At 38.3% G+C, this 15,623-nt stretch overlaps 1 protein-coding gene across 4 annotated transcripts in view; it reads left to right on the top strand.

Annotated features, from left to right (window-relative positions):
- Positions 1–15,623, top strand: part of CDC14A (cell division cycle 14A) — a 51,998-nt gene that overhangs the window by 422 nt on the left and 35,953 nt on the right. For all 4 annotated transcript variants that reach the window (XM_040072409.2, XM_040072408.1, XM_040072410.1 and 1 more), the window contains exons 2-3: positions 386–476; positions 10,750–10,825. In XM_040072409.2, the coding sequence (XP_039928343.1) occupies positions 386–476; positions 10,750–10,825 (167 nt within the window). The remainder of the gene's footprint in view (positions 1–385; positions 477–10,749; positions 10,826–15,623) is intronic.

The raw sequence follows: 15,623 nt of genomic DNA, 5'->3' as shown, positions 1-15,623 counted from the left end.
GAGCCGCCTCATCCCCTGCCCGCGGGGTCGCGGAGCCACCCCCACAGAGGAAACCCGCTGGCTTCTCTCCCGCCCTCCCCCGGCTTTGCTGACTGCCCGGCTCGGCCCCGGCCACTTTGCCCGGCTGCCGCGGGCTCCCCGGCGCTGCTTTCCGCACTCTCCCGGCCAGGCGCGGGGCCGGCACCTGTTGCTGCGCGCTGCCGCCTGGGTCGGAGCCGCTGCCGAGCGGTGCCCGGCAGCGCGGGGGCCCGGGCCGGGCGCTCCCGCCGCCGCTCACGCAGCAGAAAAAGGAGCGGCGGAGCCTCTTCCGCCCCGCGGTGACAGGCGTGCCCCGAGGCGGTGGCCGGCTGCCTTCGCTGACCGACGCTGTTCCTCTATCTTTCAGATCGGTTGTACTTCGCTACTTTACGCTCTAAACCGAAAAGTACCGTAAATACCCACTACTTCTGTACCGATGAGGAACTGGTCTATGAAAAGTAAGTGTTGTGGTTTGCATATTCAAAGTGATCACCTGAGAGGCTCCTCAACACACTTTGATATATTCTGTAGAGTATTTCTGCCCCATTGAGGTACTTGCATAGAACATGAGCGTGAAGTTAGTCTGAATTTATTTATTTATTAGCTGTAACTAGTTAAACAAGGTGACTCTTAAAGATTCATAAAAACAACCGCAAGGGCAGTTAAATGGCTTAAATTGTGGTTGAGCTCGAAGAAGAATATCTGAGCCTTGTAAGATTTGTTTAAAACACAGAGGTCTATTAGGACTATTCACACTTTATTAGTGTGTCTTATGTAGAAGACTTATTTGATACGAATAGATAAACAGTGGTTTGTTTTATATTTCCTGTGTTTTCCTGGATGGAGAGTATGAAGCTTACAGAATCATAAGAATGCCATGCTTAAATGTGCTTTTGAGGAGCATCCGCAACTTCTTTTATAAAACTCTGGTTTTATTGGAGTGTTTTGAGATAGCACTATTTTGATGGCTTTTGTGTCTTCAGAACAACAGAAAAATATTTCCTGTGAAGTAAAAGGTTCATGCTTGTAAGACACTTTACATAGAAGGTAAAAAATAAAATTGATTATAGCTGTGAATACTATTTAAGGACATAAAAGACGTCAAACAAATAATCGCTCTGTGCTGTGGCTAAAAAGTTGGTGCTCTGGACTGCAAAGCTTGTGTCAAGCAGATAGGTGTGTGATGGTATATACCTATCTGCTTGACACAGGGTTTGCTGCAGCAGAAGTGAAACAAAAATTGTGTTCCTATTTTAAATATAACTTGCTTTCCAAATGATTTGAAGCAATTGTGAGCATCAACCCTTCTTCTCTCCTTTCTCCAGTGACTAATACTGCTTCTGTGAAGATGTAAACCAGTAGTCCTTGATTTTTAGCTTACTTTCTATGCACAGCTTGCAGTTTCAGGGTAACTTTTCTACACTTTTTTTAATCTTAAGTTTCATGTCTTCTACTGGAGTTCCTAAGGGTTCATTCCAAAAGATGACTTTTGTAATGGGCTGCTTGGGTTGGTAGTAAGTTCTGTAATGATCATTAAGGAATGTTGATAGGAAGGGACCTTTGGAGTATCTTAAGGGAGGGTTGACCTAAAACTGAAAGCAAAACTCAATTGGGGAAGGTCCTGAGCAATTTGTGTGGTATGAAAGTGTTCCATTTGCTTTATGAAAGTAAACTTGTGTCTCTTCCAGACTTCTGTATTATGTTTTAATTCTTAATGTGCTTTTAGGAAGTGTGAAGGAATCTTACGTGACATTTGATCTTGTGGGTAGGAAGGGGGAGCAGTTCTGTACTGTTAGTTACAGATGGATGTACTAACCAAGGCCTGTAACTGAGGTATTTGTGTAAAGACAGTGTCATATTTAAAATAAAAAAGTACTGAGAAATTTGAGGTGGGTGGGGGGGAAAAGTAATTTTCTTTAACATGTAAAGGAAATTCTGTAGGTATATTCCTTAACCCAGGGTTAACTACATATGTAGGTGTAACCTGATAGGAGATATAATTACCAAGTAATGGAAGGAAACAAAGTTTCCTTTATCTTCTGGAGGGCATCTAAAGGTTCTGAACATGTAACTCCTGGTGTATGTCTTGAATTGATGGTTCCTAATCAGTTTGGTCCATTTTAAACTTGTCATCTTATTTCTGATACCATAAAGATACTCTCTCTTTTGTGCTCATAAAATGCTAAAATGTGATATGAAAATAAGTGACAGTTACCAGGTGGTACCAAGGAATTGTGTCATAACCTTTTACATATCATTGCTCAACTTTGCCCTGGTATTTGTATTGCAGCACCCATGCCTATCAGTGTATGCAATATTTGGTAAAAAACCCATGCCTAATCTTAATTTTTTTTTCCCCTCTCATATCCAAGGAAGTTGATATGGTTTCAGGGAAGTAAAAGTAGTTGTCAGTAGGGTTACTATGTTATGTATATTTTTAATATCTTTCTGAATTTTGAAGGCTAGAAGTAAAGCGAGGAATAGAGCACAAGACTCAGTTCTTGGGGAAGTGCTAATTTCACTATAGCTTCTCTTGTGCTCATCAACAAGCTTGACTTCAGTCCGTTGTGTTTCCCAGGCTGCACATGTAGTGGGGGCCTGACAGGGCTTGTCTGTAAGTAGTAGTAGAGTGGAACTTTAGTGCAGCAGATCAGATGGTATCCTCACTTCCTCAAAAATGCAGTCTTCTTTCTGAGAAAGTGGTTAGAAGTATTTGTTGCGTGATAGCAAAATAAATATTTGGAAGCGAGTTTTGAAAATAAATAGCTCAGAAGAGTGGTTTGTAGAGTCTTCATGGAAATGGCCTGCCTGGGTGGTTCTTGTGGTCAGAATCCCACAGCCACTTTTCCTTTTTAAACAAATGACTTGTTCAGAGAGATCCAAGGAGGGGGATAGAAGAAGTCTGCTCAGGCATGAAATCCTCAGCACCTGTGAGGTATGCAAGTAATTACATTAATACAATTGTTTATTGATTTAACTGTGTTTAGATGCATCATTGTAGTGACAAGACAAAAATACTTCCTTGTGCTTGGAAGTAAACTGCTTTTATTTTGGCTCCTTTTTTGTTTAAATTGCTTTTCTTTGGGCTCTTATTCTGTTAGCTTGTTACAGAATTTTATTTGGCTGACTTTACAGAGGTGTCAGTTTGCTTCACTGAAGCAGTATCTGATCTGAAAACCTCATGAATATGTAGGTTTGGAGTTGCCTGATTACAGGGAGCCGTTACTGGATCACATAGTGCTTAAAAACTTGCTGCCTTGCTTCCCTTCCCACCCCCCCCCCCCCCCCCAAGAGGCATAAGGAAGCAATTTTTATATTAGTAAAAAATAAATATAGCCCATTTATTAAACAAAAGAGCTGTAGTGCTAGCTGTGATGGTTTGGGAAGTTTGGGGTTGACTTGCTTCTGTAGCTTGTCACATGATTTATCTCTAGATTATACACAGTGTGGTTATGTAATCTTGAGCACTTCAGCCTTCAGTTCTCACTTGAAGTTTTGAACTGTTCTAATGACTTTGTAGTACTGTCTAACTTAAACATTCACACTAAAAAGATAATAAAGACATTCTTAAAACCATTTAAGCTTATCTCAAATGCTAGCTGACTAGGAACTTGCTACTAGAACTGTCACTATTTTAGTTAAACAGCTGTAATTTAATCTTGAACCTATTATGCCAGAGAAATTATATACAAGTGCTTCAGTTAAGAGAACAGGAAACCTGAATGGAATGACACAATTCTGAAGTCTCTTCTTTGATAGTTCTGTTTCTGTAAGATTTTCTGAGTCTTTCTGAAACTCACTGAGGTTCCTCCTGAGAAGCTCTGCACTATTTATTATAAGGGGACACAGTGTTTCAGTATAATGCAGTACAGGTAAATACTGCTTTGGAAAAATGGAATTAACGAGAAACAATTCATCTTGATGAAGATTGTCATTTGGCAAATAGACAAGCCTTGCCTTGGCAAGACCTCAGTTAATGAGTTAGGCGCTAGTAAGAAGCTTTTTATTCTCTAAGAATAGTGTCTTTCACGTTTCACCTTCCATCCAGTAAGCAGATCTGGGTTGAGAATACTACACTTGACTGCTTAATTCTGCTTTCACATAGTTTTATTAAAGCAACTTTTAATGTCCTTTTTATTTCTGAGTAGTTTTCTCAAACAAAGTCAGAATTTAAATAATGTGAAACAGGAATCTCTTACTGATGAATTGTAATGGCAGCCTTCATAAATCATAATGGTTTTTGTTCAGTCATTTGTTCTGACTTTGGATCTCTTGTATAAACAACATTTGGAGATCTAATCTCTGACATGGTGTAAGCAGCTGCAGAAGTTGTAAATATGATAGTCTCTGTAAATCATGCTTTACACTGAAACATTCTTTCAAGCTATGGTATGTTACTTGCCCACTTCAGAGCCGTGTTCGTGAGAGCTACTTCAGTTAGGTAGCAGTAGAGCAAGATTCTCAAGTGCTTAGCTACAACAATATTAAATGAGGACTGTTTCTTCTACTGCATGTGTATGTGCAAAGAAGCAGATTGTCTTTCCTGTGAGAAGAGTAAGGGTTAGCCTATCTCGTTTTGGTTAAATGCTGCTTTTCTGTGGCTCTCCAGTAACAGTGCTTGCGTAGGAAACCTGAACTTCTCGATCTCTCTGTGGCTTAAATCATTTGAAAGGAAAAAGAAAATTTAAACTTAGTCTTGTTTCAACAATCAGAGCTGTCGCTTCACACAGAAAGCAGGGATTTCTTTTTTCACATCAGTGATTTTGAAAAGACAACCTTGACTATTGGATGACCAAGATAACTTTGTAATATTAAGTCCAAAATTAAAACAAGGAAATTTCCTAGGTTTATTTTATACATTGCTTTACCATATTTGTCTTTGCTTTTTCATAAGTAAAAGATAAAAGCATTTGCCAGTAGTACTGAGGCGAGTTTATTTTTGTTTGCGTTAAAAGGGTACCTGAATAAAACAGCAGCTTTCTAAGCTCCAGTTTTTTGTTGGATGGGAATGTAGCTTGTCTGGGAAATTCCTTATGTGCATCTTGGCCTCTGTCAAGATGACTTTTTTCCGAAGGTTCTAGGCTTCTGATATGACCTGAAGGTTCTTCTGTAGGGCAGCATTTTATGGGAAAACCTGTTCATTGTTAATTTGTTTTTAATATCAAGGAGCACTGGATTAAAAAATAGTGTATCTGGAATAACTATTTTAATTATCTATGGCTTAGATCTAAGGATTGTTGAATTTTGAAGAATCAGGATCTTGAGGAGGATTTGGAACTTCCAGGAGGAAATGGACTTCATACCAGGGCCTCTGCATTACTCCTACCTTCAGATATTTCCAGAATCACATTTGCTGTATCATCCTTCGTCTCTTCAGAAGCACGCAATCCCTAAGTAGCATTAAGCATTTGGAATTTTATCTTGACCCCATTAAGAAAGCTCCTAACAGTTCACGTGTTACTGGAATCAGTGGACTAGAGGACAAAAACAGTGCTCACCTTTTTTCATGTGCTTGAGAAGTGGGGATGAGAAACACACTTTAGGAAATTGGAGTTAGAGAAAAAAAGCCTGGATAGGTAAGATTTTGCAAGCAGCAGTTAGGTTGTAATGAATGTGCAGACTGATCCTCTCCTCTCTGATCCAGAGATTTCGTTGCATGTGAGAAGTGTTCAGCTGATGATTTGAAGCAAGTAGCTGAATGGTCAGTTGGCCACTTCTGCAGCTCCTGGACCTTGTACTGTTTAATGGCCAGGCTCAGAATAGCTGCAGCAAGGCCCTTAGAGAGTGGTAACCTGAATGTTCCTGCGTAGGAAAGAGGGAGCGAGAGAAGAATGACTCACAGTAAGAGAAATAGTCTTGTTCCTTAATAGGAAGTTGGACATTTGTAAAATGCTGAAAATTTAGCCAAGTTTTGCAGTTAGGAAGCTGTGTTTTTGTTATTTCACTAGGTTCTTGGATTTTATATTTTGACGTAAGTAATTGCAAGCTTGGGGGGCTTCTGTTTTGGCAGGAAAATGGCTTTATGTGATTACAAGTCTTTAAGAAGGCAAACTTCATACTTCAGCAAGTACTTGTGCTCCAGTTCTGGGATAGGTACTGCAGAAAATGACTGAAGTTATTAAACGGTGCCTCTGTTTTCAAAACAATGTTTTACTGAACCAGTGAATGAATAAGGTGGCAAATAAGAAACCATGTCCTGATGGGAGGTGAATGGCAGTACAAAAGTACTGTTGCTTGATAGGGAAAAAGTATCAGGCATCTGGAGTAAAGTATAAGTCATGTATTTTATCTTTGAAAGATGATATCTTGACCTGATAGATTGACTGATGTTAATATGGACCTTAACAAATTAGGGAGATGGACAATCACCAGCTGTATGAAATTCAACAAGAGCAAGTGCCAGATTCTGCACCTGGAATGGGGCAACCCTGGATGGACAGACACTGGGGAATGAGAAGGCTGGAGGGCAGCATCACAGAAAGAGCTCTCAGCGTACTCTGTGTTTCCCTGGAGGTTATGAATTCAGTTAAAAGTCTGCTAGGCCATAATATTCCTTCATTGAATGGCACCATCTAATCATTCAGGATGGGAAATCTATTTATCATTTTTCTCCAGCACAAGGGGCAGAGATACTCAAATGCTTAGTAAAAAGTAGTGTTTGCATTCAGAAGGGCTGGTTCAGGCTTGAACTGACTCTTCGCACCTTCATGTGCCATCTCATGGAACTGCAGTTGGAAATGACTTCTTACTAAAGGGGTGTGGGCTGCATTTCCTTCACCATTAAATTCCCTGGAAGAATTTACAGTAACTGTTTGCATGACGGAGTAGAGCAATGGGCTGGCCTTTCTAGGGAGACGATGATTCCTGTGATACAGTACAGCAAATGCCTCGGGTATTATATTGCAACAAATTACAGGTAGGAGGAAATGGTTCTAGGAGTCTATTCTAAGGAGAAAACAAATACCAGAAACTTATGCTACTGCTTCTAGGTGGCATCATGATAGTATTTTTAAGTAGAGTATTTAAATGTTCAGCTAGTATATTCTGGGGTTTTGCTACTTGGTTTGAGAAGCATAACGATTGAAAGTCTCCATGGGATGAGGGGGAAGAATAAATTAAGGTATCATCTAGGTACTTGATTAAAACAAAATACAATAAAATGTTAATTAATACCATACCTGCCTTCTGTTCCTCTGGTTTCCACCTCTGTTGTAAATGACTGTCTCTCTTAAATGACTTAAGCTTCAGAGGCATTCCAATTTCTCTTACTCTATTTAAATGTTTAGTTAAAACATCTAGATGGAGAGGAGATGGAAGTAAAATAATATTGGATGAATTGTTATCAGTGACTATTTGACTTTTCTTATGTTGATCTTCAGTTTTTGCCAAATAAAATTCTTAGTTCAGCTGGTGACTTGGTGTGTCATTTCATCCCCATTCCCTATACCCTGCCCATTTCCCATGTTCCACTTACATTTACTTAAAATGCCGGTTTTGAGATGAAAATCCTTTGGGTGAATCAGGATCAAGTGTCACTAATTCAAGGATAAAAATTACCTTTTGTAGAAAAAATAATGAGGGTGCATAGAATTAAATCCTTCTGCTTAAACATGTCAAAAACTGTATTTAGGTCTAGGGATGTAAATTGAAGAAAGATTTTGTAGATCAGAGTTCATTGACTTCAGTGGAGAGCCTTGTATTATCTTTCAAAGAACTCTTTTGATCTGAAGATTTGTCAAGCACTTAGCCCCCTCAAAGAAAGGATAATTAACTTACTCCAATTTAGAGGTATAAAATGGAGAAAGGTTGTGTTACATGCATTATTTTAACTTTCTGCCTCGCATTTCAGCCACAAGGATTTATCATCAGAGGCAATAGCTGGTTTCTACTGCCTCTGGTAGTAGAGAAGTAACTTGGGAATTGGCAGTGGTTTTGTGTATGGGTAGTAATGCTGATGCAGCAGGGACTGAAAGTGCCTTTCCTTTGATTGTGTTTGGATTCTGACAAATATCTTGTTTCTACAGCATAGACAAACAGGGATAGTACCAGAATCTTAAGCGCAGATACTTCTACCTCCTACTCCACTGCGTTAAGAGATGCACAGGATTCTTAATGGTAATCAGTGATGGAGAAATAGTCAAAGATTGTGACATCTTTAACTTGGGGCTAAGAGAAGCTGAATGGCTTCATTTTGTAGAAAGGCAATTACTTCCTGGATAGACTCAAATGTATTTTATCCTTATACCCACCAAAATAGTAATTTGTCTTGTGGATAAATTTGTAAATTGATTTTCATGTACTTTTCCTACACTCCAGTTCAAATTTAATCAAGTGGAAAAGTAGAAGTGGATATATGACTTCATATTGATGTACTTCTAGCAAATGAATTGTAATATATCTTATCATAAAGCATGACTGTACTTCTTCAATTCTTTAATGAACTGTGTATTCAGTTACATCTTGCAGATACTTTGCTCATAATGTTTTTGTAAAAAGTATTCTGTGTTATAGTAACTATCACATTCAATATTTTCCCACAATACTTTAAAAAGTATATTTCCAAAATAATTTTAATATCATACATTTTACTCTTCCATCTTGTATTTAAGTGAAAGAATGTTCTAACGTTGATGGAGTAAGATGGGGTGTGGGGGTGTTTGATTCGTGTGTTAGTGCAGCTGTATAGGAGGAGATGTTAGGAAGCCTTCTATATGACTTTACTAGCAGCTGCATTCACTCCAGTGTAGTTAGAGCTCCAGTTTTAATTTCTTGTTTATCTTAATTCATACTGGTCCTTAGAACATTTTTATTTCATCTCTGTGAAAAACTATATGGAGAGTTTTGTTTTAAAAATGACTATTGAGCATATCTGGTGGACTTACCTGAGAGAAGAGAGAAGATAATGAATTCTGAAGTTAAACCTTGCTTTCGTAGGACTGCAGTTTTTTCTTGACTCAGTTAACTTCTGTTAAGTTCTAGTAGCTGGACAACTTGGTCTTTTTCCCATCTAATTAGCTTCTGTAATTACATCATAAATGTTTTGTGCTGAACTGAATCTTAACCAACACTTGTGTTGTTACTTGATATTGTGAAGTAGATGATACTGAAATAGCATTGGTGTGGCAGGAAAGCTACTTTTCTTAGAGTGATCAAACTAATGTGATTGTCTCTTTTTGCACTGGTCTTGGCATTCTTGTTTGAGAGAATGTGGGGAGGAGGGTATCAATGATGTTATAAGCACTAAAAAGATGAAGCACTCCTAATTTGGTTTTGTGTCTGTACAGAATGGGTGAAGCAGAAGGCACCTCTGCAGATACGTAATGCAACCCACGGGCTCAAAGCAAGGTTGACAAGAGCAGGCTGTTCAGATCCTGGTACAATTTGGTTGTGACTTTACAACCTCTCTGTTCAATTGCTTCCCAGTGTTTAATTGCACTCAAAGTGGAAGTTTTCTTTTCATGTTCAACTGGAATCTAATTAGTTTCCCTGAAAAATAACCCCTTTGCCAAGGGGAGAAAGCTTGATAGGTACTGTCATTTCTTGTATCATGTAGTTTCAGTACCTTTTTACTCCTTCAAAGACTGTGAGTCCAGAACAGCTTTTTCCTTTGTGCTTCCCCAAATAGAATGCATTCAGATGCCCATGGCTTGTTTTGTTTGTCAGTAGGCAAGAAGCTTCCTGTCTTTTTTTATCAAACAGGCTTCAGGCAGATCAGATTAAAGCAGTTTAGTAGTCCATTCTCTCTGTAATTCATGATGTGTGCTTCAACAAATTTGCATAGACCATCAAGATTAAGATTTTTATGCACAACAGGAGAATTACTGGAGGAAATTTGGAGCTTAAATTTTGACCAGTTTTGTACAATTGATGGAGAGGGAGCTCTAGAAAAGGTTGCTGTAAATTGCTTGCATAAAGGCTGCTGTTGTTTGTAAAGGTGCCATTGTAGAGGGTTTGCTAGGAATAGCACTGTGAATCACCACAAGGAACTCCTGTTGTGCAATAGTTTTCCTGTACAGATTACTGATACCTCGAGGCCAGAGATTGTTGTTCAAAGGTAACACAGTTTAAAAGTGTAGAAGAGAGAAACAAGAACCATGAGAAGTTGATATTTAGAACATGAAATAAATAATAAATTGCAGGTGGATTTAGGGCACAAAATGAAACATAATTAGATGTAAAGTGTGTTTGTAATATCTAATATATGGGATAGTGAAGGAAGGGATATAAAGAAATGAGCTTCAACTTCAGACAAAGATCAGGTCTAGATGTTATTAAATAAATTTTATCACCCATAAGAAATTCTATTTAGCTTATTCTTGATAGTAGGTAATGATATATTCTCATTTTAAGCAGTTGTAGAATCTTTAGGATGACATCAGCATGGTTTAAATGTGTATTATATCTTCAGGTTCATCACTCTGTGGTTTTGGCCAAAACCAGACTGGATATGATGGGATGAAGAAAAAAATTCTGTAGTTAGTCTGTGTATATAATGGGAGAAGTAGTTACTGGACTGTCTTAAACTGAAGCTATAAATGAGTTTAAATTAATTGTTACTATTGTCCTTTTAAATTAATCAGTAAAGAATTTAGCTGGTTGTTCCTTCTGTATTGGCTACTCAGTATCCTTGATTTCCAACTTTAATTATCAACAACATGCATGTTGAAATTTCCTTAGCTCTTTTGTATAAATAATACTGTTTTGTTTTGTTGTTTTTTTTTTCTCCTCCAGTTTCTATGGAGATTTTGGACCTTTAAATTTGGCAATGTTATACAGATACTGCTGTAAACTAAATAAGAAATTAAAGGTAAGCTTCATTTAAAAACAATATTCCTATGTTTTTGTATTATTAAATTGAAATAAAATGAGCCGGTTTGAAAGTGGTTTTTTAGGTGCTCACTTAGCTAAACAGTTATTGCTAAGCTTTAAGGATATTCTTTGTTAGGAAGTTTGGGTTTTTTTCCTTCTGGAGAGTGAAAGAAAATATGCCCTCATTTCAGTTTGGGAGATCAGGCAGGTGACTGAAGGCTGTGTGCATCTTTTTGCGTAAGCTTAACACTTTCAAGGTAGTAGTAACAAAAGCTGCTGGTTGTGTCACGGGTTTGCAGCTAATGAAGTGTGTATGCTGGTCTGAATAATTGAAAAAAACAGGTACTCAAGGAACAAAAGATGGATCCTGAAATCCCACTGTTTAAAGTAAGTCCCAGTGGAAAAGGGGAAGGGGGCAGAGATAGAAACAGAAGGCTTTGGGACTATGAGAGCACTGCTTGGCAGTAGATAAAACCTGGGTGTTATCAACACAGTTCTGATGACAAATCTAAATCACAGCTTCACACTGGCTGCCGTGCCAAAATCCCAGCTCCATCCCAGCCAGACCCTCTGAACATATGTACAGCTGCAGACCTCACTTTCTCCAAATACCTGTGAAGAAGTGATTTGCAGCATGTATAGAAAATCTGTCGGCTGCAAGAAATGAAACATGTTTTAATTGCAAAATGTTGATTAATATAACTTGTGGGCAAATAGTGAGGAGACCTTTCACTAAATACTACAGACTTAAAATCTTTATAATATAAAATATTAGACCTGTTACTGACAGAAGGGGAAAATGGGTCAACAGATGTGATTGATTTGGCCACTGTTAAGAGAGTCCCTTTATCAAAAATGACATTATTTCTAGGGGCACAAATGAAACCTTTAGTTAAGTTGATTTCATGCTACATGCTGCTTTGAGGGGTATGCTGAATTCTGTGAATTCTTAACTGGGGTTTCTGCAAATTGGGGGGCTTGTAGAGTTGCTGCAAATTTCTTAAAAAAAAAGTAGTGCTTCTAGTGAAAATTTACATTGCTTCTTACTTTAAAAATATACTTACAAAGATAAAAAGTTAAAATATAATGTTTGTAATCTTGAATGCCTGTGCTCATATTGGAAAAACGTTGGATTTGCTATTTGATAACACCTGGCTCCTTATAAATACATTATCACCCTGTTTTGCAGTGCCACTGTCCCATTCAAACACATGACCAATGATTCTTACTCAGTAGGAATCTATTTTTTTGACCTCAATTCTGCTGTTTATGAATTTTAATAATTCACATTATTAAAAACTGGAGAATGCTTGCCCTTTAAAGCAGTTTCTCCAGAGAAGAACCAGTAATAAACCTACTATTCTACCTTCATTGTGCCCATGGGAATTAGAGATCAGTTCTGTCTTTTCCAGATTCAGATTATGGCCGATCAGTTTGGGTCCTTAATACAGTCTCATATATTACTGTAAGCCATCAGTCTTGAACCTAAGTACCACAAGTTTCACGCAGAAAATAAGTATACAACTAATAAATATCACAGGGTTTTTTTTTTTAATGGTTCAGAATTAAACAGGAACATGTCTGCCGTCTTTATTCTTGTACTAAGACCATCATCTTGCTCACTGAATGAGGCAAGCTAATTGTCAGAAGTGTCTTGTAAGCATGGTGATGAGATTGGATGTTATGATGGAAAAAAAACAAGGGAGCTAAATTGGAACTAACTATTAATCCTGATATTTGCAGGGTTGGTTTAACAAATTGTAATGTCAATTTTAATGTAACTTCTTTATTTTTTGAGAAGAGTCAATGTACTTGCACTGCTGGGAGTACTTGTACAGCTGGTCAGGACCAGGACAGAGAGGTCTCTGCTGGGAGGGAGTGCAGTTTGTTACTGCTGGCTTGCCAGAGGCTAATCCAAATAGTTTAAATTAAACTCCTTGTGCCTGAGAGAAGGGTAATCTGATAGTGCAACCACTTGAAAGTAATACCTGGAATCAAACAGCTAAAGCTTGGAGTACTGCCACAGTGGTCTAGAAATTTACATACGAATAGGCTCCAGTCTGGCCGATTGGCACTGCCCCTGGGTCACTGCTAATGCAAGCTTTGCTCTTCTAGTAGTTGAAATCTGTGCCACCCTCGGTCCAAATTTAGGTGCCATCTGCAGTGGGTAAGTAGACTTGTAAGACCAAGACCCTGGGCTGAAGCCTGCCTCTGCAAGTTTATTTCCATGCCTCAGAGGAGTGCATCTGCTGGGCACTGTTGGCCTAGCTACAGTGACTGCTCAACTTCCCCGGACGAGTTAGGCACCATTTCTACACCTCATCTTCTGTCTGTCTTTCACGCATGTTCCCAAGAGGAGCTGTGGGGCCTGAACGAGGGTGTTTGCAAGTTCATGACCTGTGACTTACCTGCCCTGCAGCAGCAAAAGTATGGTAATTCTCATAGATGATGTGTAAGCAGCTTGGGATGAGTATTTCAGAGATGGGAAGTGCAGACTGGACTCAGGACAGAGAGAAAGCCCCGTTGGGAAACTGCTGCTTGCACACCCGTGCCTTAAGGGTGCCCTGTGACCAGCTGCAGGAGTTGTTTGATCATAGGAAGTAAAGGAGATTGCAGATTATCATGGGATGGTTGCTATTGCCATACTGCAACACTCTTGGGACCCTGAAACAATCATGGTGCTTAAGCCCAGATGATTTGGTGTACTTGGTGGGGTGAGCACTTAATATACTTTTCTTAAGGAAATAGTCTAGAAGTATGGCACAAAAAGAAATTATCCACAAACGTAAGGGGTTTGGTATGGATATGGTGTCTCAAATTTAAGACTTAGGCTCCTTTAATTTTAAAAATTCCATGGATAGGAACAGGAGAGACGAAAGTATAAGATCTCATTAAAACTAGAAAGCCCCCCAAGCTTCCCTTTCAAATCTTTTCCCTATATCTGTTTCTATCTTGGGAGAGGTGTTCAACATGAGGCAGTATTCTGCTTTCCCCTCTCCTTTCGTGGAGGACTGGTGAGCAAGGATACCAGTTTGAAATGTGCTAGTGGCAGACCGACATTTTAAAGTAAACTGTTGTAACTTTATGCTGACTGATCTTTTTAAAATAGTAAATACCTCTGTTCTGAAGAGGTGGAGAATTGATTCAGGTATCCATTTGTCGAGAAGGTTTGAGGCAGTCTTGGCTGTGCCTTACAGGAGAACCTTTCTGACCTTGTTGTGTTTGTAATTTGCAATTGTTGATTGCTGTGAAGATGATTTTTACTGTCCAAGTCAACAGCAAGGAAAAAATGCTTGTCTATGCTGTCTTCATACTTGGTATTTGAGTTCTGTTCAGGGAAGAAAACACTTGACTAAGCAACTGGGCTTCATTTATGAAAGAATTTTTTTTCTTGTATTTAAGTGAGTCTGATTTCATGAAAACTGCTTTTAAAAACTGTTGTGTTTTATCTGTGCATAGCCTTACACATTCTCAATAAATGAAGGAGCAGAAGTTATCAGGGAGTGTTGCTGATATAAATGATACAAGTATTGAAGATTAAAGGCAGGAAAGGAAAGGTACTGGCAGGCTTATACACTATGGTGTTTACTTTTTGTATGCTAACTGTATTGCTGCTGAACCATGGAGGCATTCAGCTTACTTTTTTGTTTTAATATAACTAAACTGCTGGGCTATACACAGGGGAGTATAGTAATTGCAAAACATCTCATTTTGGACAGCTAGATTTTGAGGCAGGGTTGCATGCACATGTTTAAATTGTTTTATATTAAGTTTGCCAATCTTGTATTCACTTCTATTTACAACTACATATTCTTTCTATATGCCCCATACATATATATGTATAAGTAGAATTTGCATAGACCTAGGCTCATTAAATACATTGAAGTAATTTCTTGCTTGAGCGATGCAACTGTGTTAAACCATATCCATTATATAAAATACTGACAAATAATATGTTGATTTTATGCAGCTATCAATCTGGTAATTGTCCACCACTTTCTAATCCTGTCATCAACAGGGAACTTCTAAAAAAAATAAAAAAATGTAATCTTACCATGAAAGTAAATATTCTGTAACCCTCTTGTATCCCTTATGAGTTAGTTTTATTACCTCAAGCAAAAACTGCTACACTTTCTGTGTAACCTCTGCTTTTAATTCACAAGATTGTCTTTCAGTATGTTCCTCTGGGATATATCTTGACAGACACTGTTAAGTTATACTGTTAAATTTTATCTTTTAATGACATGTGAAATCAATAAAATTTTCTCACTGGTAAAGTACATTTTTAGTGCTTCATAGTGTGTACATCATAGTTTTGTTGTGGAAAAATAAATATTATTAGCAACTGTGTTATCTGCAACTATAATTATTCCCTAGATGACCTGTATTGAAAAAGTCCTTGTTGAAACATCCCTGGCTCTTCAGAGCTGTGCAGTGCGAAGGGAACTAAAGCCCTAAATCCATTCAGGTGGAGCTCTGGATCTGTAGAAGCTGTAACCTGCCAGAACTGTTATGAAACCTCATCATTGAACCTGGCCAGAGGAGTACATGTAGCTTATTAAATATGGTCAGGACATCAGTATTTTTAAAAAATAGATCATATAGCTTAGTTTTAATGAAAGTTGTCACTGCGTTGACAAACTGAAGATCAATGTTAACAGATGCATTGCACTGATGGTTCAGCAAACACATACTGTAAAACTTTTTATTTTCTGTAAGTAGTGTGCAAATAAAAATAGTTATTTGTTTTATAGGCTTCTGAAAACTTAATTTATGCTGCTGTGTTCCACTGCTTT

Source organism: Hirundo rustica, chromosome 9 (assembly GCF_015227805.2).
Source record: "Hirundo rustica isolate bHirRus1 chromosome 9, bHirRus1.pri.v3, whole genome shotgun sequence".
NCBI lineage: Eukaryota > Metazoa > Chordata > Aves > Passeriformes > Hirundinidae > Hirundo > Hirundo rustica.
The sequence above is the reverse complement of the archived record's forward strand: the minus strand, read 5'-3'. Positions and strand labels throughout refer to the sequence as shown.